This window comes from Sminthopsis crassicaudata, chromosome 5 (assembly GCF_048593235.1).
Source record: "Sminthopsis crassicaudata isolate SCR6 chromosome 5, ASM4859323v1, whole genome shotgun sequence".
NCBI classification, from domain to species: domain Eukaryota; kingdom Metazoa; phylum Chordata; class Mammalia; order Dasyuromorphia; family Dasyuridae; genus Sminthopsis; species Sminthopsis crassicaudata.
This window is the reverse complement of record NC_133621.1, coordinates 19119200-19142069: the sequence shown is the minus strand read 5'-3', so window position 1 is coordinate 19142069 and position 22870 is coordinate 19119200. Positions and strand designations below refer to the sequence as shown.

The 22870-nt window shown below is 39.0% G+C and overlaps 1 protein-coding gene across 8 annotated transcripts in view; it reads left to right on the top strand.

The window, feature by feature from the left end:
- The window catches only part of CNOT10 (CCR4-NOT transcription complex subunit 10), a 61588-nt gene extending 39152 nt beyond the window's left edge, over window positions 1-22436 (top strand). For 4 of the 8 annotated variants that reach the window (XM_074267138.1, XM_074267135.1, XM_074267132.1 and 1 more), the window contains 6 exons: window positions 10739-10852; window positions 18036-18166; window positions 18834-18869; window positions 19117-19244; window positions 21557-21632; window positions 22231-22436. In XM_074267138.1, the coding sequence (XP_074123239.1) occupies window positions 10739-10852; window positions 18036-18166; window positions 18834-18869; window positions 19117-19244; window positions 21557-21632; window positions 22231-22385 (640 nt within the window). In that variant the 3' untranslated portion in view covers window positions 22386-22436. The remainder of the gene's footprint in view (window positions 1-10738; window positions 10853-18035; window positions 18167-18833; window positions 18870-19116; window positions 19245-21556; window positions 21633-22230) is intronic. The other 4 variants (XM_074267137.1, XM_074267136.1, XM_074267134.1 and 1 more) reach the window with 1 other exon arrangement.
- The last annotated feature ends 434 nt before the right edge of the window (window positions 22437-22870 follow it).

The following is a 22870-nucleotide window of genomic DNA, read 5'->3' as shown; positions in this document are numbered from 1 at the left end:
CTCCCTGCAGAAACTGAAGTCACCTTAGTCTAGTTAATTCTTTTAAAGAGTGGAAGTGTTTTCAGATCAAGGAACCTCAGTGAACATAAAAAGAAAAGAAGGGAAGTTTTGAGGGAAATGTCACAACTTTGACACTAATGCACCCCAAGAAAGACCTACTTTCCTAGTGTTTACTCGTGGTTTGAAATATTATTGGGGAAGTCACTTGTTTTCCTTTTTTTGCCAGGAAAATTTGTAATAAAAATGTTGTAATTTTCAGTTAATGGATTTATGAATAAATTGATTTGAGGGAATGAAAAAGTCTGAATTTTTGGTTTGCTTTAGTCATTCCATATATATATATATATTTTTTTTTTTTTTTCCAATTATGAACCTGAACAGATGAACCTGAAATTAGTGTGATTATTTATCTCCTGAGTGTAGCTTTTAAGAGAAGTGCTGTAGGAAAGAATATTTCTTCTCTTGAATGCTTGTCCCTTTTTTGTTTAGTCAGCTATTTTTTCTGTATGTCCTGAGAGTAGGAATGATGATTTCTGGGATGAGGAAGTGACTTCCTTTTGTCACAAAAAGAAGCACCTTTTGGAATAGTACAGTACTACAGAATCTCCATGAGGGAATTCCAGGTTCACTACAATGAATTGTTAAAAATTAGTTAGCTAATATATATTAAGCTTTTATTATGTGGAGCAGATGGACCAAAGGAAGTGAACAAGATGGAATGGGCCTTGGGAGTGCAGAAGCAGGCAGTTGTGACAGTGTTGTGGAGACATGGGCTGGGGAAGGGATGGGAAGCAGAGTGGTGCCGTCATGGTTTTCAGAGCCGTAAAAAGGGTGCCTTAGAGAGAGAGGGCTGGTGAGGGTCTGTGGGCTAGACTGCCGAGAAGAATCGAGAGGACTTTTCTGTGAAGATTCTGTCAGAAGGATGGGCTTCATTTCAACTTGATACTTTCTTAGGACCTCCTCCCTTGAATTCGCTGGGAGGAGAGAGGTGTATAAGAGCGGGTAGCTATTTCTGTAGGCTGTTAGGTTTGACCCCTTGAACTCTGTAATGCCCAAAGCAACCATAATATAGGCCATTTCCTTTTTCTAGCATTAACTAATATGCAGTAACTTATGACGGCTCTAATGGCCATTTCTTGTGACATCCTCTTAAATGTGTTCTTTTTGTATATTTGTACATAGAGAAACATAGGATTAAATTTTCATTGACATGTTGGCATATATGTGTACGGGCATCATATTTATAAATTTAGTATGGGTATTTTCAGAATGTAGGCAAAACACAAGATTCATTATATTATATGTTAAAATTTAATATGTGCTATGTAGTAAATATATGCATATTAAAATATATATAAATAAGTTATATTTAGTATATTGTAGGAGTGTTTTTAGAATGTAGGCAAAACAAAAAGACTTCATTGTATATTATTGTATATATATTAAAATAGATAAACTGAAATTCTTTTGACTAATAAAAAAAGAAATATCTAAAAAATTAGGAGAATGTCTCAGATAAATTATGTACTTGAATTGTGGGCTTCCTCTTGTGCTATAATGAAGGGCCAAGGAATGAGTCCTAATTCCATCTCATAGGTAAGCTGATTAGAAAGATTTTTTAAATAATAAAAGTTGTGTATATAAATATGTATACATATATTGTATTTAGCATATACTTTAACATATTTAACTACCTGCTATCTAGGGAAAGGGTGGAGGGAAGGAGGGGAAAGTTGGAACAGAAATTTTTGCAAAGGTCAATGTTGAAAAATTACCCATGCATATGTTTTGTCAATAAAATGCTATTTAAAAAACAATAGAAGTTGAGAAATCACATATTTTATTCAGAAAATTGGGGTTTAAAAAATCTTTAAGCCTTAATTTAAATGAGTGCTATAAGTAGATAAAATATTAAGATTTGTGACTATTCTTAAAATGTATCTAAGGCTTTAAAGTTGAAGTCTCAAATTATTTTTCCCTTATGAAATTGAGAAAAAAAGTTAGATCTTAGCTACCAGTAATTGGTAAGAAATTGTTTCCTTTGCCTGTCAGTTGTGACAAATGGAGAAAAGGCAGTGGGAGAAAAATGATCTTGTGTCTTAACAGAAAAACATCCTCTTGCTCTTCACTTTGAATCCTTATACTCTAAGGCTTGCTTACATGGCAATGAGTACAGTAAGTTGCAAGTGTAAAATTGTGTGTATTCCCACAAACTTTTAATTCAGCATCATTTCTAGATGAATTCTATTCATATCTCTAATAGTTGATTAAAGCAAGTAGCATAGTGATGCAGTGAATGAGTAAATATTTAATTTTGTTACAGTTTGCATAAAGATTAAGTATTTTAATTTTTTAAAGCATTTTAATAAGGGTGTTCCTTCTTTTAGCCCTGTGGATTTTCTTGTATAATGGAAATACTGTGCTGAATCTAAAGTCAGCAGGTTTTTGAATGCTGATACAAAAATACTATAAAGCCCCTGATGGTTAAGAAATTCACAGGTTCATTCAGTTGTAGTCTCTAGGAACTTAATTTGTTTTCCAGTTCCTTTTAGTCAATAATGAACGAGACTTTGATGCACTGATTTTTTCATTTGCTTTGAAGTTGAAACTTTAGTGGAACTCTCATTTCCTAAAACTCATGAAGGTTGCTGCTAGGGGTGAGTAGAAATTGGGTGTACTTGTGGAAAGAAGTGGGACATGACACGGGCTGGGGATTAAAGTATTTAAAAGGGTTTACCCTAAATTAAAGTTGAAAAACATCCCAAGAAAAAGGAACTTTTAAAATTTGTCATTTGCTACAAAAATATAGGCAGAAAAAACAATAAAAGGAAATATTCCCTGTTAATCCCAGGCCTGCAAAGTCTACTCCCTAGGCATCATCAGTTAGACACAGAGTATTCATTAGTCTTTTCAGGACACTAAAGTAGGTGGAGCAAATTCTTTTCCGTTGAAGTTAATAAATACTTGTGTGATCCATTGTTTTGTTTTGTTTTTTAAATAGTGATTTAAAGATAAATGAGAGTTATGCTCTAAATATGTTTGAAAATTATTTTTAAATGTATTGAAGAAAATTACATTCCTGTGACTTCTGACTTGCTGCTGTTAATATATAAAAAGTCCACGCCACTTAATCCAATGGATAATTTACTCAATACTGTGTCTGCATATTCAAACAGCAGAATAGCTCCAACAGAAACTTTTCAACAAGATTTACTAGCACTTGGTCCTGTACACAGAGATGTGGAATGTCTTTGGACCGTTCCTAGCAAGTTGTGATGAAGAATTTACATTTAGTATGAGGAGTAATACATACTGACTCTGTGGACCCAGACCTGCACAGAAGAAGCAAATGTCGTATAGTCAGGGACACCATGATGACATTCTCCTTGAGATTGGAGACCTTAAAAGATGAGGCAGAGGAAGACCCCAACTTACTTTTTATAATTAGGGGAAGGGAGAGGAGAAAAGTTTAGTCTAAAGTCTCCTGAGAAATCAACATTTAATGTAAAGCAGCATGATGAATTTGAGAAGCATTTTGAACCCTGTTTGTCATTTCTGACTATTTGCCATATTTTATTTGCTGCCGAAATGTTAGTTTGCTGTGTAGTAGGAATGCTTCGTCTGCAGCTGTAGCTGGACTTGATGTAATCTGACATGTTTCAGTCCTTGTAGCTGGATAAGCTAAGATGCTGAATTGAGAGTTAGGAACACCTGGATTCTGAGCCTGTTTCAAGTGTTTGCCAGTTTGCTGTTCTGGACAAATCAAGGGAAATGGCAACTAACCATGGGGGTGTCTTTTCACAAAGTGGTTGTGAGCTCTTTGGGGATGGGGGGTGAGGAATATGACGAGATGTGAATCCGCTCAGGTGGAGCGCGTTGCCTTTTGGACCTGCCAGGCCTGAAAGACAGTCTGCTAGTTAACTACAGGATGTGTGGGTTGGCAACCTTTCCCATTATTCTCCAACAGGTTGTTTGATGTGATTTGGTGGCTTGAAAAAAGAGGTTTTTTTCCTCCTTTTCTCTAGTCCAAATCACCAGAATCCAGAGCTCTGGGGGCCTGGGACTCTGTATGTAGGGGGCCTGTGGAGTTTGGTCAAATCCTTGGGGGTGGGGAGGAGGAAGCTTGTCTTTTCCCTTGTGGCACAATTCTTCCGGTCTAATGAACTGTCAAATCTCTTGAGTATTTGGTAAAACAGATTGGACAGTGACTCGGAGATGGAGTTTGGGGTTGGGGGGTGGGCAGGAGGAACAGTATTTTGAGTGGTAGTCATCAAAATCAGTGTTTTCTACAGTGGTCTCAGGAAATTAGGCCATATATGTTTGTAGTGAAAGTAGATAACTACCAGATTTACACAAACTTGGGTGAGGGGCTTTAAAGGGGCTATTTATTTCTCTTACATGAGATGGGGGTGAAGTAAGAGGACAAAGGGAAAGGCAGACTGTTAGGAACTGGGAGACGGGAAGAACAAATGTAGCTTGGAGAATGCGTGCAGGGGGAAGAGATAGCTTTGTAGGTGTGAATTTGAATTTTAATCAGAATCTTAACCATTTGTTATTAGGTGAAGATTTCAAATTGGAAAGAAAACAAACTTCACTAAGTAAATTTTTTGTTAGAACTTTTATCACTGCTGCAATTAGATGTGACATCTTAGCCTGGAAAAGCCAGGGTAGAAAACAGAAAAACAGAGCTTCTTTACCTCCTTGTTCATAATGAATGTATGAGCTTCCTGGGAAAAAGGAATAAACCAGTCTCAGGCCCTGCTACAAATTACATGACTGACTTCTGGACTCAAAGTGGACTTGACAGTTGCTAGAAATTTGAAGCTAGAATGGCCCACCAATTGTCAGAAGAGTTCAGGCCAGACGTCCCACAGCATGCTTGACATGAGACTTGTCCAACAGCGTTCATATTTCATCCCTAAAGAGAAAAAAAAAACAAAAAACAATAATTGCTTTCTCAGCAAGAAGCCCTTTAGCAAACATACTGAAAAGATTTGAGCTTTGAGCACACAATCTCAAAAGAGCTATTTTTTGTGAAGTGGAAGAATCTCACCAAATCCAGGAATTGACAGGAAAATGTGTATTAGGTGCCTGCTTTGCACAGAGCACGGTGCTTGGAAGATGCAAAGATAAATTAGGTTAGCTCTTTGTCTCCTGGAGAGAACTCACATTCTGCCCCAATCAGACTTAGCCAGTGCAATATATTTTGAGGGTCTGGCCAAGAGAAAGATGGCAAAAACCCAGATTCAGAAACTTCTTCGAGTTTCTCCTCAACAATTTTTCCCCAATCTCACCCTCCACTGCCACTTTGTTTTAAAGGGTCCCCCAGGTCAGACTTCAGATTGCAGAGAGTCAGTTACAGAGAAAACCCTAGAATCCAAGAGAATGAGAATGGGAAAGGGAAAAAAAAAAAAAAAGGTCTGCACTTCATTGGGACATAGTGGAGGAGAAGTAGAGTATCTGGGTGGGGATGGGAGGAGAGGGAGTAGGGTAAAATGAGCAAAGCAGAGAAAAGTCTATTAAAAAGAAAGGATCGATAGAAGAAGCATCTTTATATCAAGGACACTAGAAAATTCAAGAGTGATGGCTAAAAACACAGAGTGAAGAAAACAGATGAGTAATCCCCCAAAAAGCTATTTCATTGAGCAAATCCTTCACAGTGAAGAAAAATAAGATATCTCCTGAGAAAGGTAAAAGAATTACAACAAATTTAGCCAGGCCTTCAAAGCCAAGAGGAGAACAATTCTTTAAAATCTTCAGAGTAGTTCAGAAATATAATTTTAAAACTGAATGAAAATATCCAAGATATTGTTGTATTTGACTCTTCATGACCTCATTTTGGAGTTTTCTTGACAAAGATATTAGAGTGGCTTATCATTTTCTTCTCTAGCTTATTTTACAGATGAGAAAACAGGCAGAGTTAAGTGACTTGCCCAGGATCACACAGCTAAATGTCTGAGGCTAAATTTGAAATTGTGAAGATGAATTTTCTTGATTTGAAGCCCAGTGCTCTCAAATATTAGGCATCTAACATGATTTGGACAGAAAGAATGATACCATAAACAAATTAGGAGAACAAAGGACAATTTATCAGATCTTTGGAGAAGGGAGGAATTTATGACAAAAGAAGAACTAGATAACATTAAGAGATGAGATTGAAAGAATATAGGAGAATTGAAAAAAAAAAAGACTTTGGAGTGATCATATCTAAACATCTCTGAGGTACCACCTTACACTTCTGATTGGCTAAGATGACAAGAAAAGATAATGATAAATGTTGGAGGTGCTGTGGGAAAACTGGGACACTAATTGTTGGTAGAATTATGAAATGATCCTATCTTTCTGGAGAGCAGTCTGGAACTATGCCCAAAGGGCTATAAAAAACTGGTTATGTCCTTTGATTCAGCAGTGACATTACTGAGTCTGTATTTCAAGGAAATCATAAAGGAGGGAGAAGGATCCATATGTGCAAAAATGTTTGTAGCAGCTGTTTTTGTGGTAGGAAAGAGTTGGAAAATGAGTAGATGCCCTTTAATTGGGGAATGGTTGAACAAGTTGTGGTATATGAAGATAATGGAATATTATTATTCTGTAAAAATGATGGACAAACTGATTTTAGGAAGGCTTGGAATGATTTACGTGAACTAATGCTGAACTAAACAGGTAGAAACAGGAATATATTGTATACATTATTAACAGCAAGATTGTGCGATGAGCAACTATGAACGATCTGGTTCTTCTCAGTGGTTAGTTGATCCAAAGCAATCCCAATAGACTTTAGACAGAAAATTCCATCTGCATCCACAAAAAAGAACTAAGAAGATTGAATGTAAATGAACACATAGTGTGTTCACTTATATTTTTTAATTTGTTTGTTTTATCTCTCCCATGGTGTTTCAAGAACAAAAAACAAGAAATATTGATATCAAAACATTAAATTCTCAGAAAAAGAGAACAGCAGGATGATGGGAGTGAAAGGAAATTTCACTGAAGAAAGTTAAAAGATGAAATTGAAAGAATATGGGGAATTCCAAAATAAAAGTGTAGACTTTGGAGTGCAGAAATTATCTAAGGATTATGGATGTATTTTTAAAAAAAAAACTGAAAAATAAAATTTGGGTACCATGATTCAAGAAATTCTTACAAGGAAGTTGAGAAGAATTTATTGGAACCAGATGGCCAAAAATAGAGTAAGAGAATCTACAAAATATCTCCAGAAAAAAACTCTCAAGTATAACTTGTCAAGAAAGTTTATAGTCAGACTTCATAGTAACATCATAAAACAAAAAATTTTGCAGATATCCAGGGGAAAAAATCAAAGGGAAAACTGGAAAATTTATATTTTAAAAAGTTTGCACTCAAAAAACTGAACCTAAGTAACAGAAAATAATTTGATCTTCAGAAAGGGGGGAAGCATTTAAGATATTCCTTCTAAAGAACAAACATAATGACAAGTTGAATCAGATGAGTATAAGCAAAACCCCTGATAGAAGCTACTGAGATGAAGGAAAAAATACAAATATATGAATTATGTATAATTAGTGAGAGAAAACACAGATTTAATAATTAAGTAGGAATGGATTAAATTCCCCCATATAAAGTAAGAAAATGGAGAAATGACTGATTTAAAAAAAACAAAAAGTTAATACATAGATGGAATATACCTAAAAGAGTGAAAATAGAGGATATTTAACAAAATGTTTTTCCTCAGACTATACTTTTTAAAAAATTCTTCCAATTTTTAAAAAATAATAGCTTTTTATTTTCAAAATATATGCAAGGTAGTTTTCAAAATTCACCCTTGCAAAACCTTGTATTCAAATTTTTCTCCCTTCCCTCCACTTTGCTCCCCTAGACAATAAGTAATGCAATATAGATTAAACCATGTGCTTCTATACATATTTATCATGCTGCACCAAAAAAAAAAAAAAATCAGATCAAAAGGGGGAAAATTAGGAAGGGGAAAAAAGCAAGCAAATAACAAAAAAAGATGAAAGTATTTTTATTCAGTCCCCATAATCCTCTCTGGATGCAGATTGCTCTCTCCATCACAAGTCTGTTGAAATTGGCCTAAATCACCTCATTGTTGAAAAGAGCTAAGTCCATCAGAGTTGATCATCACATAATCTTGTTGCTCTGAACTATGTTCTTTTGGTTCTACTCACTTCACTTAGCATAAGTTCATATAAGTCAGAGTACATTTTTAAAAAGGGGTTGCAGTCATGATTTCAGATAACACTAGTAGAAGCAAACAGAGAAACTACAATATGTTTAAGGCCTGATTGTGCACAGTAATACTATTTTTAAAAATCACTAAGTTTAAAAAACAACAAAGCAAAGCAACACCCTAGATCGTGGCTTTTCAAATTTTCTCCATGTTCTGTTTTCAGTCAAGAAATTTTTATGTGACCCTGGGCAGACATATATAAAATAGGTATACAAATTTAGCATTTACTGATAATAAATCATTTACGAGATCCCATAAAAGGTCACAAACCATAGTTTAAGATCGTTTGCTCTACATGAATAACATAAAGATCTTGATAATAATGCCATAATATTAAAAAAAAAATTCTTTCCTCAGAAGTCAATTAAAAACTATTAGAAAAATAAAAAGTTTGACAGATTTTTGGAAAAATTAAATTTTACTGATCTTAAGAGACATTGAGATGAGAATATTAAGATAGATTTCTTGCATCCCATGGTATTTTTATGTGCTAAGACGTAAAGGAATCATAAATGTAAAATGGCAGAAATAATAAGCATATCCTTAATAGACCATAGCAGACTAATAGTGGTATGCTATTTATAGGAAATAAAAGCAAAAGAAACAGACCTAAATGGAGACTAAGTAATGGCATTCTGAATAATGAGTGGGTAGAAGAATAAATCAGAGACATAATAAATAATTATATAATAGTGAGAAAGCATACTCTAAAGCTTATGGGATGTAGTTAATGCAGTCCTCAGAGGAAAATCTTTGTCTAAAAAATTATATTAACCAGTTAAGAGAATCACTGAACTAACAAACATGCAAAGGGTAGGAAATCTACAGATTAACAGAAGTAGATAAGTTTGTCAGTTAAAAAAAAAAAATTTAATCCATCAACTGTTAGATGATGAAGAAAAAGAGGAAAGTCAAATCAACAAAATAAATTCACAATAGACTAGAAATGAATTGTTAGAAATTACTCCATAAAGCCACATGTCAGAAAAATTAATAATGCAAAGGAAGCAGATAAATATCTACCAAAACTACAAAATACTCAAATTGACCAGACAATTCTTAAACTAGCATCAGAAAAAGTAAGCGCAGCCATTAGAAAATACAGAAGGAGAAAACATTATCTTGGGCCAGATGCATTTACAAGTGAATTCTAGCAGATATTTCAAGGGTATTTAGGACCTGTACAACCAAAAATTATTTTCAAAAGACAGCATTATTTTATGAGAATAATACGGTCCTTAAATTCTAACCAAAGAAGAGACAAAGCAAAGAATAATTATTATAGACCAATTAACAAATAAAATTTTTACAAGAAATTTGTAAAAGAATGCAGTAGTCTCCAGGAAAAACTGTTGGGCAGGGGAAGGAAATACTAACATTTTATCTCATATAATAGAACTCCAAAAAGTGTTTTCCTAACCTGAATATAAAATATATAACATTGAGAAAATTAGAGACTAGAACAAAATACATTTCATCAATAATGATTAGATTTCTTTTCTAATTTTCCCCAATTACACATAACAAAAAACTTTATTTTTAATTATATATGTACTTTCTTTTGGGTTTTTTTAAACTTGTTTACTTATGAATTATGTTGGGAAAGAAAAAAAAGAGAAAAACCATGACAGAAAAGAAAAGGGGAATGAACATAACATGTGTTGATTTACATTCATTCAGTCTCCACAGTTTTCTCTCTGGATGCTGATGGCATTTTCCCATCCAAAGTTTGTTGGAACTGCCTGGGATCACTGAACCGCTGAGAAGAACCAAGTCTGTCATAATTGATCAGCGCACAGTCTTGCTGTAACTGTGTACACAGTTTATTTTCTGGTTCTGTTTGTTTTGCTCAACATCAGTTCATGTAAATCTTTCCAGGCTTTTTAAAAATCAGTTTGTTTGACATTTTTTTAGAATAATAATATTCCATTACTTTCATATACCATAACTTATTCAGTCATTCTCCAATTGATGATTATCTACTCATTTCCCAATTCTTTGCCACCATGAAATGGGCCACTACAAACATTTTTGCACATAGATTCTTTTTCTTTGTGAAAGATAATTTGAAAGAATGCTTATGGTGATTTGTAAAACACATATGACCCCGCATTCAGAGGAGGACTTATGGAGACTAAATGTGGATCACAACATAGTATTTTCACCTTCTTTGTTGTTGTTTGCTTGCTTGTTTTTTCTTTCTCATTTTTCCCCCTTTGATTTCTTGTATAGCATGATAAATGTGGAAATATGTTTAGAAGAATTACACATGCTTAACCTATATTGGATTATTCACTATCTAGGGAAGGGAAGAAAGGAGGGAGAAAAATATGGAATACAAAGTTTTGCAAGGGAGAATCTTGAAAACTTTGCATGTATTTTGAAAAATAAAAATCACACGTGGCCAATACATGGCTTTGTTAATCAATTATAGTGATTACAGAGGCAGATTTCTTACATTTTTCACATTTCACAAATCTCACAACTATTTCTCTCATTTTCTTGTTCCAGGTGCTCTATCCTCGCCTGTAGTGCTTATGTTGCTCTGGCCCTGGGTGATAACCTCATGGCTTTGAATCATGCAGATAAACTACTTCAACAGCCTAAGTTGTCAGGATCTCTTAAGTAAGTTTGACTTCATTATATGTATTAAAATTGTTTTCCTTTTGGTTGTTTTCTTCTTCATACCCTTTGTTCAGCCAACAAAATTTGACATAAGATGATTTGTTTCTTACTGGTGTCATACCATTCCTGTCCTAAGACTTATGGAGGCCTGGTCCTGCCATAAATTGTTGTCACTTGAGCTGTCTCAATGAGGGACATGGCTGGCTTCTTTGTTTTTGATTCATGAACCCTCGGGGCCAAATATTTACAAACCTAATCAGTATCTAATCTTGGCCACTTCAAATCGTTCTTAAGACCATGTGTATATCTGTTCGCATAGAAACAACTTAGTCCACATTTAGAATGAATGAACCAGGCCGTGTCCTGCACAGCCAGATGGCGAGGGTGGCACTTGTTCCTTCTAGACAGTGCTCTTCATTAATCAGAGATGAAGCCATGGAGGTCAGGGCTGTGTGGGATCAGATGAGACACATGTTTCTGATCCACTCTTGGCATTTCTGGGACTCTTGCCTTGGGCCCCACCCTCTGAATTGAAGACCGAGTGTCATAGCTCAGACCAGGCTTCATTTTCCTGCACCAACATGCTCTCATCTGCTAGGTACTCCATGTATTCCCTGGCTCTGGGAGCCTTCATCAGCTGCGGGAGTAGAGTGGAATTGTCTTCTGGATTGAGTCGTCATTCTTAGGAGATCTTAAGTCAAAACTCCCTTCCTTTTCTCTCTCTCATCTCTATGGTATTTTCCCCACCAGAACATAACTCTTGGAGGGTAAAAGTTGTTTCTCTTCACGTTGATCTCCCCAGCACAGTGCCTGGCACAATACATTCTTCAGAAGTGGTTTTTTTTTTTTTTTTTTTTTTTTTTTCATTTTTATTAAGTTACCTATTCATTCAAAGACCTGAATTTGGAGACCTGGATTCTAGTCTTAGCTTCCACTTGACTAGGAAACCATGAGCTGTTATCGCACCTTACTTAGCCTCTATTTCCTCATCTATAAAATGGGGGGGATGATGATAATGTCTATTCTGTGAATCAATATCATGAGGTGAACTGATGCCTTAGCAAAGCCTGCCCTCCATCTATAGAATGGTTTCTCTCCTTCACCTTCAGAACTCGGTTCAAGTACCCCCCTCTACCTAAAACCTTTCTTGATTCTTCCCAGAGTTACTTTATATATCCTTCTATATGTATATGTTGTACTCTCAAACAGAAGATGATTTGTTTCTTGCTGGTGTCACACCATTTCTGTCCTAAGACTTAAAGAGATGGAGGCCTGGTCCTGCTACAAGTTGGCAGGTGAGGCAGGCCATTTTTCTTTCTTTTTTTTAAATCTTTATAGCAAAAGCCTCTACACTGCAGTGCTGAGGGCCTAGCACTCCTGCAATCTGGAAAATCCAGGTAAAATACTTTGACCCTCCCTTCCCAGCAGAGAAGATATTCTTCATAGAGTTAATGCATTTCTCAGTTTCTTGGAGGCTTTGGATAATAGGACTTTGTTTTCTTCTTCTAAATGTTCCCTAGCACCTTAGTTTTTTCCTGTGGTTAGAATCCTTCCATTGTTTGCTCATTTTCCCAGCCTATTATTTGGTTTTTTACTCTTGTTTTTCTAGAATGGAGGGTGCCCTGTCCCAAGCTTCAGGGGTTTTGTGCAGTTGTTTTCAGAGATCCTTCCAGGGACTTTTTAAGTTTTCAGTTTTTCCAGGGTAGTGTGCTCTAAGGAGAAGTGTGTTTACTGCTCTCCTGGTCTGGGAGTGACCACAAGCACTCTTGTCTGCCCTGCAACTGTGCAGAAGATCCCCAGTCCACTGTGGCTCAGAGTTTGAGTGTGCTAGTGCTCTTCCTTGTCCTGAGACTGCGAGCCAGGACTATATGTCAGATCTGAGGCAGAGCAAAACTTCCCAGTGCTAAAGAGACTCCTCCTAACCAGCTGTCCAACCCCCTTCCCAGTTGCGGCCTGAAACCTCCAGGAGCCACCACTGCTACTGCCCCCCTCCTGCCAATTCAGTGGCTCCCACAGCCCGCTCATCCTGTGAGTCAAAGCTTTTCTGAAAACCGCTGTTTCTGCTGCCCACCCAGCCTCAAGGCTGTGCTACTCTCCCACCCTGCTGTAACCCACCTTTTCCTGAAGAACTTTTCATTAGTCTTTTGGCTAATATGTAAAGTTCTGTTGTCTCCAGAAACTGCTGATCACTCTCTGGGAGGAGATCTGCTGTCTCAACTCAATCTCTCGGTCAGATTCTTCTTCCTCCAGAGAGCCGCCAACTATGGTCCAGAGTAGACTGCTGCCCTTCTTTTATCCTCCCAGAGAATAGGCATGTGAGACTCAGTAGGGCGTGGGGAAATACTTCCACCAATGAACTTGCTCCTCTTAGAATTCCTAAGGTGTAAACTCCCTTTAAAGGCCCGAACCAAAGGTCTAAGCCAGAGAGCTGTCAAGTCAACCTGAGTTCTCACCTTGTCACTGCCCAGACAACCTGAGTTCTCACCTTGTAATCCTAACATGGCTAAGTTGAACCCCATCTTTTTGTAGGTTCTAAAAATCTAAAATTTGTTTAGAATCATTATCTAAAGGTATTTGGAATGGTTTGGGGGAGAGCTTGAATGAGCCCCTGCCATCGTGGCTCCACCACCCCATTTCTGAGTTTTTAAAAATTTTTTCTGTGTTATCTGCTGACCTTCACCTATGGTCAGGGATTATTGCAAAATTCCCCCAAAATCCCCATTGAATTTCTTGTGCTGAACCATGATATATAGAAACTGTGTTGGGGAAAAGTCAGGAGGTGAAAGGGATAAGTCTCAGAAGCTAGTTCAGTGCTTGGCTTAATGTCGGAGGCGTCACGCTTGCTAATTGATGTTCATGAGGGACATGGTGACCCTTCAGGTGCAGCATAAAGGTCAGCACTCATTAGATGCTGAACCTGAAAAGCAAGGTCAGGTTCTGAGCACACAGAACAGGAAGGTAGCCAGAGTGAGTGGCAAAGCATCAACATGTACGTATGTGCCTTCACCGGGGAGAATTCTATGATTAGGCTAGAAATACAGAAACCTGTCTGGAATTGAACTAACCTTGATTGGGATTGTGATGGATGATCGATCCAGAGCTGGAAAGGACCTTATAAGCCAGAGAGGAAACCGAGATCCAACCCAGAAAAATCAAGAGTAGAGACAGGATCTAGACTTGGTCCACTGGCTTCTTGCAAACACCCCATGGGGTTGGTTTGTTTGGGTCAGAACCATTTACTGAGTGTTGTCAGAGCTTTTGGGAATTTGGACTCTTGCATAAAATTGGTAGCTCATGCTCATATTTGAGCATGGAGGTGTCACAAGCAAGCTGTGTTTTGAGAAAATTAATTAGATGGACATATGCAGACTGAAATGGATGTTTGAGAGACTAAGGGGAAGGAGACCTGCAAGGAGACTTGGTTGCAGTTCAGGTGTGAAATGAGGACAGATGGTTGGAACCAGGGGGCTGCCACTGACACAAGAAGGAAAGGGGGGAGGGAGAAAGCACACCCCTGGAAGAAGAAATAAGCTCTTTACACTGAACTAAAACAGAGGTTTTTAAAAATGTTTTTGTTTTTATATTATGTAGATTTCTTCTTTCAGAGAACCATCTCTTATAACAAAGGATTTTTTTAAGAAGAAAAATAATTCTGACAACTACAGAACACTTCACATAAAAAGTCAGATCTAAACAATTGGAAAAATAGCAACTGCTCATGGGTAGATCAAGCTAATTTATTTTTAAAATGATACTTCTGCCTAAATTAGGCTACTTGTTCAGTGCCATATCAAACTTCCAAAAAGTTATTTTATACAACTAGAAAAAATAATAACAAAATTATCTGGAAGAACAAAAAATCAAGAATATCAAGGGAATCAAAAAAAAATAAAATAAAATAACAAAGGACCATAGCTTAGCCATACCAGATTTAAACTATTATGAAGCAGCAGGTTTTGATAACTGATAGTACTGGCTAAGAAATAGAATAGTAGACCAGTGAAAAGGATACGTATGACACAATACTCAATGACTATAGTAATCTGGTGTCTGGTAAACCTAGCTTCTGGGATAAGAACTCACTATTTCCAAAAATTTCTGGGAAAACTGGAAAATAATATGTCAGAAATTCGGTATAGACCTACATCTTAGAACTTACACCAAAATAAGGTCAAAATGGGTACATGATTTAAGCATAAAGGGTGATGCTATAAGCAAATTACGAGAGCAAGGGATAGTCTGCCTGTCATATTTTTAGAGAAAGAAAGATGGAATTGATAGCCAAAGAAGAGCTAGAGAATATTTTAAAATGCAAAAATGGACAACTTTGATTACATTAAATTAAAAAATTTTTGTACAAGCAAAACTAGTGCAACCAATATTAAAAGGGAAGCAGAAGGCTGGGAAATAATTTTTATAGTCAGTGTTTCTGATAAAGGCCTTGTTCCTTTTCTTTCTTCTTCTTCTTTTTTTTTTTTTTTTAAATTAAAGCTGTTTATTTTCAAAATATAAATAGTGATAATTTTCAACATTCACCTTTACAAAACTTTTGTGTTTCCCCTCTATTCTCCCACTCCCTCCCCAGATGACAAGTGATCCAACATACGTTAATCATATGCAGTTCTTCTATTTATATTTCCACAAATATGCTGCACAAGAAAAATCAGATCAAAAAAGGGGAAAAATTGAGAAAGAAAACAAAATGCAAGCAAGCAACAACAAAAAGAGTGAAAATATTATGTTGTGGTCCATATTCAATTCATACTGTCCTCTCTCTGGATGTAGATGGCTCTTCATCACAAGGCCATTGGAATTAGTCTGACTCATCTCATTATTGACAAGAACCAATCCATCAGAATTGATCATCATATGGCTTTGTTGTTGCTGTGTTCAGTGATCTCCTGATTCTGCTCATTTTACTTAGCATCAGTTCCATGTGTCTCCAGGCTTCTCTGGAATCATCCTACTGATTGTTTTTCCTAGAACAATAATATTCCATAACATTCATATGCTATAACTTATTCATCCATTCCCAACTGATGGGCATCCACTCAGTTTCCAGTTTCTAGCCACTACAAAAAGGGCTGCCACAAACATTTTTGCACATGTTGGGTCCCTTTCCTCCCTCTAAGATCTCTTTAGAATACAAGCCCAGTAGAAAAGGCCTCATTTCTAAAATACATAGAGAATTGTTTTAAACTGATAATACAAGTCTCTCCCCAATTGATAAATGGTCAAAGGATATGAACAAAGAGACAATTTTCAGATCAAGAAAGTAAAGCCACCTGTAGTTATATGAAAAAATGCTCTAAATCACTATTGATTAGAGAAATGCAACTTAAAACAACTCTGAGGTATCACCTCACACCTCTCAGATTGGCTAAGATGACAGGAAAAGATAATGATAAAAGTTGGAGAGGATGTGGGAGAATTGGAACACTTATACATTGTTGGTGGAATTGTGAACTGATCTAACCATTCTGAAGAGTAATTTGGAACTAAGCTCGAAAAGGGTGCATACCCTTTAACCCAGCAGTATTTCTACTGGGCTTGTATCCAAAAGAGATCATAAAAAAGAGAAAAGAAACTATATATGCAAAAAAATTTTGTGGTGGCAAGAGACTGGAAACTGAGTGGATGCTCATCAGTTGGAGAATGGCTGACTAAGTTATGAGATATGAATGTAATGGAATATTATTGTTCTGTAAGAAATAATCAGCAGGATGATTTCAAAGAGGCCTGGAGAGCCTTACAGGAACTGATGCTAAGCAGAACAAGCAGAACCAGAGAATACACCGTCCACCATAAAGGCAAGAATGTGCAATGATCAATTATGACAGACTTGGTTCTTCTCAGGGGTTCAGTGATCCAAGGTAATCCTAATAAACTTTGAATGAAAGATATCATCTGCATCCAGAGAGAAAACTGTGGAGACTGAATGAATGTAAATCAACACATGATATAATCACTTTTTTTTCTTTTCTTTTTTCTTTCCTCATGTTCTTTCTCTTTTCTGATTTTTCTCTCTCAACTTGATTCATAGGGAAATATGTCCAAAAAAAAAATAAAAAGAATGAATGAATGTACTTACACCCACCCCTGCTGTTTCTGTATGTAACTGAGGGGGGAAAGTTTAAAAAAAAAAAAAGAAAGAAAGAAAAATAGTTCAGCAAAACCAGAGAATGTTTCTGAAAAGTCTGATGTTCCATGTAGCCACGGCCATGTCCTCCCACCCTTTTTTTTTTCCCCCTTTTCTTTTGCAAAGGAGTCGAGGAAAGCACCTAGATAGATTGTACTGACTGTGGCCTGGCTCAGAGTTACAGTTGGGTGTAATGGAGAGGGCCTGCCCCTGAGCGCTGTGTCCTCAGGCAAGGCACCAGGTGGCCCGAGGGAGGAGAGCAACTGCCCTCTCCAGCTCAGGTGCTGGAGCGCAGCACGTCTCCCCAGAGGCAGCGGTGAGACTGCTGGGATGCCTTCTCAGCTGAACATCCTCATGCTTTCAGGATAGTTGCATTAGTTTTAGAATAAGGAAGACCTGAATTCAAGTCCTGCTTCCCTGGCCACTGTATGACCTCTTTGTGACTCAAGTAACTAAGTTTGTGAGTCGCAGACGAGTTGGGCAGTCTTAAGTGCAGGTCAGTATCATGTGGCCTGATCTCCCACACTGAGGAAATCACATGTATAGAAACTTCCCCTCAGAAAGGGCATGGGATTGAGAGCCAGAAGCACTTGTAGGGATGATCTGATCACTTCCCTCATTGTACATGGAAAGAAACTCAGAATTCCACAGGAAGAATAGGGTCCTGTATCTAGAAGTAGAAATGACCCATAAGGCCATCGACTCCCAGTGAAAAACCAGGATCCTTGCCACAGCCACACAGATTTGAAGCCAGGTCCTCTAGTTCCAAATTCTGTCAGACCAGGTCCCTCTCCAAGTATGAACTGACTGAATTTTCTAACTGTTCTCCTGTTGTGCTCAACCAATAACATCTTTGATTTTTAAATGGATTACTAACATTTAAGTGAGGCTGAATGATTGTTCCATTACGTTTAAACTCTTATATTTCACCTCCTTTCTTGTGATCGGAAACCTTTAAATGCAGGCCTGCCTCTTCACAGAAGATTTTGTGGCAGAATACTTGACCATTTGACATTGATTACTTCATTTTGTTTCCTACTTTAGGTTTTTGGGCCATTTGTATGCAGCAGAAGCCCTCATCTCTCTTGACAGAATCTCTGATGCCATTACGCATTTGAACCCTGAAAACGTCACTGATGTATCTTTGGGGATCTCTTCAAATGAACAGGACCAAGGTTAATGAAGATATATTTGATTAGAAATGGTCCAAGTTCCTACTTTTCACTGGAATTCATAATGTATAGAAATTTAAGGCTGTAACCATTGTGAAAGCAAGTCTTAACGTAGCTTCTTTCCAGCCTTTTAATGCTGTTTCTTTTGCAATAATTAGCTAGTCCATGGAATCAGGCATCATTTGAGATAATTTTCTGTTTTTAAAAGGCTGTCTAGCAGAGTGTGGGTTATTTTAGTCCTGATATACTGTTTTTTCCTTCTTTGGAGTTGTTCTAGACTGTTTGCTAGCCCCTGTGTGGTGAGATGACATGACTATTTTAAAAATAAGATTTAATTGTTGTCCAACTAATTTATAGGCTTGGCTAAACAAAATCAGGGTATTTTGAAACTGTGGTCCAATTCTTAGCTTTGAAGAGTTAGTTGATATTTGACTAAATGGAATAGGAACACATGGGTCGGATTTTTTTCCCCCGCCCATTTAAGCTTATTTCATTGGTTTATGCTGCCATGCTCTGATGCTTTTAGATAAGAGAAATCATTCACTGAAAATTAAAACTCAAAAGTTATAACCAGCTGTTTAAGGTTAGAATTCTCATTTCATGGAAGAGTTGGGTTTTCAGAAATGATTCCCTTTTGGCCTCAGACTGGTTTTTCGTGTCTTTGTTGTAGGATCTGACAAAGGGGAAAATGAAGCAATGGAATCTTGTAAGTAAGAAGTTTGTAAGTTCTTAGTAAATGTGTAAGACTAAAGGGAATGTAGCCTAGATTTTTAGACGAGAGTGTTGGGTGTTAGGAACCCTGAGGGAGCTTCGCCTCCTTCCCAGACACTTGATGCCTTAAGCTCTGGAGTTAGTTGTTGGTTTTTTAAATTTTATAGTGACTTTGGGTAACATTAAACTATGTAAGTTCATCTGGGTTTGTGTTTTTAATAACATTAATATTCCTTTTTAAGCTGGCAAGCAAACACCTCAGTGCTACCCAAGCTCTGTCACCTCTGCCCGGACGATGATGCTATTTAATCTCGGCAGTGCCTACTGTTTGCGCAGTGAATATGACAAGGCTCGGAAGTGTCTCCACCAGGTAAGTCCACGGTGTTTGGACTGCCATTTTCTTTGCAAAGATCCCAGAGCCGGGGCCTACATCAGATCAACATCTGCATTGTTAGTCAGGGCGAGAGCCCGTTTTCTCAGAATAACTGGAGGAACCAGAGAGTCACTAATCAACTCAAGAACTCTTCCTTTTGGTCCCCAGAGCCATGAGAAAAGTGGAGACAACCCCTAGCCTGAGGCCATGGGAAGAAAGATCACTGACCTTAGGTCAGAAGGGACCTTCTCTAACCAGAGTTCAAGGTTCTGTCTGTAATCCTCAGTTTCCCAGCGAGTGTCCCAGCTCCATTTGAAAACATGTTCAGACCCTCCTAGTGCTCAGGACGTGGGAGACATTCTGATGAGGAACGACACTGGCTGCCTGTAGCTCCTGGTAGTCCATGTTTAGAACTGGAATACCTGGACACATGGGGAGAAGTTCAGGGTCATGGGCCTGAGCAGAGAGGATGTAACTCGGTTATTCTTCATTGAAATGTTCTTATGAAGGTGGGGGAGGGAAGGCATTAGCCCCGTGATCCTGTCCTTGAACAGCCTTGCTCACATCAGTGCTGGAGGACAGCGGCCAGGCTGGGGCGGCCAAAGGGCGCTGCCTTCACCAGCTGGAAGGTGGACGGAGAAGGGTCCTCTCATAAGTCTAAGGAGCTGCTGTGATGTGATTTTTTTCATTCAGTCAGAGTGGCCTCAGCCATGTGGTCAGTGGGATTCTGGCTCTAGAGTTAGAGAATTTGGGTTCGAATCCCACTTTTGACCCTTATTTTCCATGTGACATAGACAAGTTATGTTACATTTGTAAGATGAGGGATTGTGTGGCCCTCTAAGTCCCATCCAGGTATGGCTCTAGTCCTTGCAGGTGCCTTAAGAACCAGAGAAAATTGTGGGCTTTGCCCTAGTCTCCTCAGAGAAGATGCAGTGAGGTTGATGGTCAGGCTGTCGACATGGTTCACCAGTTAAATGTAAGCCATGTGACTGGCTCTTTGGTGTTGTTCAGCAGCTTAGGCTAATGAAAGAATCCCGTATCTCAGAAAGAGTAGAGACCCCGAGCCTTGACACTGGGGAACTCTTGGCCTTTAGGGCTGACCTTTCCTCCTCCAGAACATGGTTCTGAAATGCTGATTCTGTGCTAGTTTAGAGGAGGTATGACCCCAATGGAACAAGTTCTGTTCTGTTCCATGTACTAGCCCAGCAGTGTCAGAAAACCAGATTAAAACATAATTGGAAAGTGATCTCAACAAAGCAAAACTCTACACTGAAAATGGGAATTTGTGCTGTTCTGAATTACTGGGGGGGAGGGGGAGCGGTCCTCAGGAATCTCTCTAGAGGTTTGATAGCATTGTACCTGCCAGCACATTTCCCTTCATCCCAAAGGAAACAGGCAGGACTCACAGTCCCCGGGCTGGTGGAGGTGATTAGGAGAGGATCCCATGGCCTCTAAAAGGCGCAGTAAGCCATGTCCAGAAGGAAAGCAAGAGGCCGAGGAACTGGCCGGTACTTCTTAGATCCGCTGCTTAGCGGGCTGTGAATGCCAGGGCTCATTGCTGGTGACCCATCAGGCCTGGAGGCAGAAAGACCTGAATTCAAATTCAATCTCAGGCACTCATTATTTGTGAGACTCTGGGCAAGTCATTTCACCCTGTAGCCTCAGATTTCTCATCTTGAAAATGAGCTCAAGATGGAAATGACAAAGTCCTCCAGTATCTGCCAGGAAAAACCCAAATGGGGTCATGGAGAGAGAGCAAGGCACAAATGAACAGCAATCACAACTACAGCTGCTTTGAAGGCACAGACCTTGTGCCCTTTCTGATCCTTTTTTATGTCCTTTGGCAACCCTGGAACTCTCTAAATGCCTAAAATAAAATCCAAAGGGTCACCAAGGAAAACTGTGATCTTGAAATGCAGTTATCAAAATATTTTTACAAGATCCTCAGCACTTAGTACCTTTGTGCTGATTTTCACACTCAGCCCTTGTCAGAAACTGAATCGAGTCCCTGCCCTCCTGCATCTAGCAGCAGGTATGGTGAGAGGAAAAAGCACCAAAAACATAAAAGGGACAGAGTCCTTGTGACTGGAAGGGGTGGAGAAAGGAGGAAAGACAAATCATTTCTTTGGAAGGGCAATTGTGAGGGAAAGGATCTGAGAAATGGCCGCTGCTCCTCCCTGCGGCTCTTTTCCCCCCAGCACTGCCCGGGACTCTCAGGGCACCTGGTGAAGGCCGGCTTTGGGGTGGTTATTGCAGTCCACCAGTTCTGGGGTTTTGAGAAGTTCTCTTTTGTTTTGTTTTGAGAAAAGGCGGCTTCCATGATACATCCTAAAGAAATCCCACCCGAAGCTATCCTCCTGGCCGTCTACCTCGAACTACAGAATGGTGAGTAATTAGAATGCCTGAAGTTTCAAGTCCCGAGTCAGAAAACATTTGCCCCAGCTAGTGGAATTATTAAAACATATTAAATTAAAACAAATTAAATTATTAAAGCATATTAAAACAGTCCATCTGGTGCAATCTGGGCCCAAGGTCACGGAACCTTCTCTTTGCAGAGGGAAATTGACCTCTTCTTTCTCCAGACAAAAAAATGCTCTGTAGACACCACCTGGATCCACAACCACCTCTAAAAGGGACACAGGCTCTTGGAAGGAACCCCCCCCCCCCTCCATGTCAGGGCTCCCTCCAGGGATGCAGCAGCAGGACGAGCTGGACACAGGCCTCTTTCTGCTAAGGGTGAAGGGCTGATGTAGAAGTAGGAGCTGGGGCAGTCTTTGTTTGCACACAAAATCCCAGAGAGATTCAAGACTGGTCAGAACAACAAGAGTGGAGTATGGAAGCCAGGCCCTCCGACCCCCGGCCAATGCTGCAAGAGCTCTGGAGCTCTAGAGCCTGGTTTGTCCACAACCCTCAAGGAAGCAGGCGGGAGGGGCCCGGGACTGGGGCCTCGGCTGTTTTGTCATCACCCCTTTCTTCCACCCAGGTAATACTCAGCTGGCCTTACAGATCATCAAAAGAAACCAGCTGCTCCCTTCGGTGAAGACGCTGTCAGAAATCCGCAAGAAGCCGGTGTTCCCGTCTGCTCAGCCCATCCAGCCCATCCAGATGCCAGCTTTCCCCCCTGGGCAGAGAAAGTGACCCAAGACCCCAGGATGTTTTGTAATAGCCAATAAAGGACATTGGCTTGTGCGTTGGTGGCTCTTTGGGGGGGGAAGGGGGTTATTGAGCTTCCACCTCTGCCTAACTGGACACTTCCTTGCGGGAATGTCCATTTCTGATTGATAAAATGACCTTATTAATAGTTTGTTCACAAAAGTCCTTCTTGTGAGCCTTCTTCTCTTCAGCTCTCTCCTCCAGATCAAACATTTCTCAGGCACTGCCGAGCACAGGGGGGAGGACAGGGAAGGCAGCGTAAGAGACAGCGGCCATTTGCTAAGCAGCTCTTCAGAGGCAGCAGCTATGGAGAGAACCAGGCCCTGGTCTTTGGGGGGGGGGGGGGCAAAGGAGGGCTGGTGCTGGTGGGGGACGGACAGTGAGTCTAAAGGATAGTTCATTCTGTAGGGAGAAGGGAAACACCCTCACGCTGGCTTTCCTCAGCCCCTCCTGGGTGTCCCAGACCAACT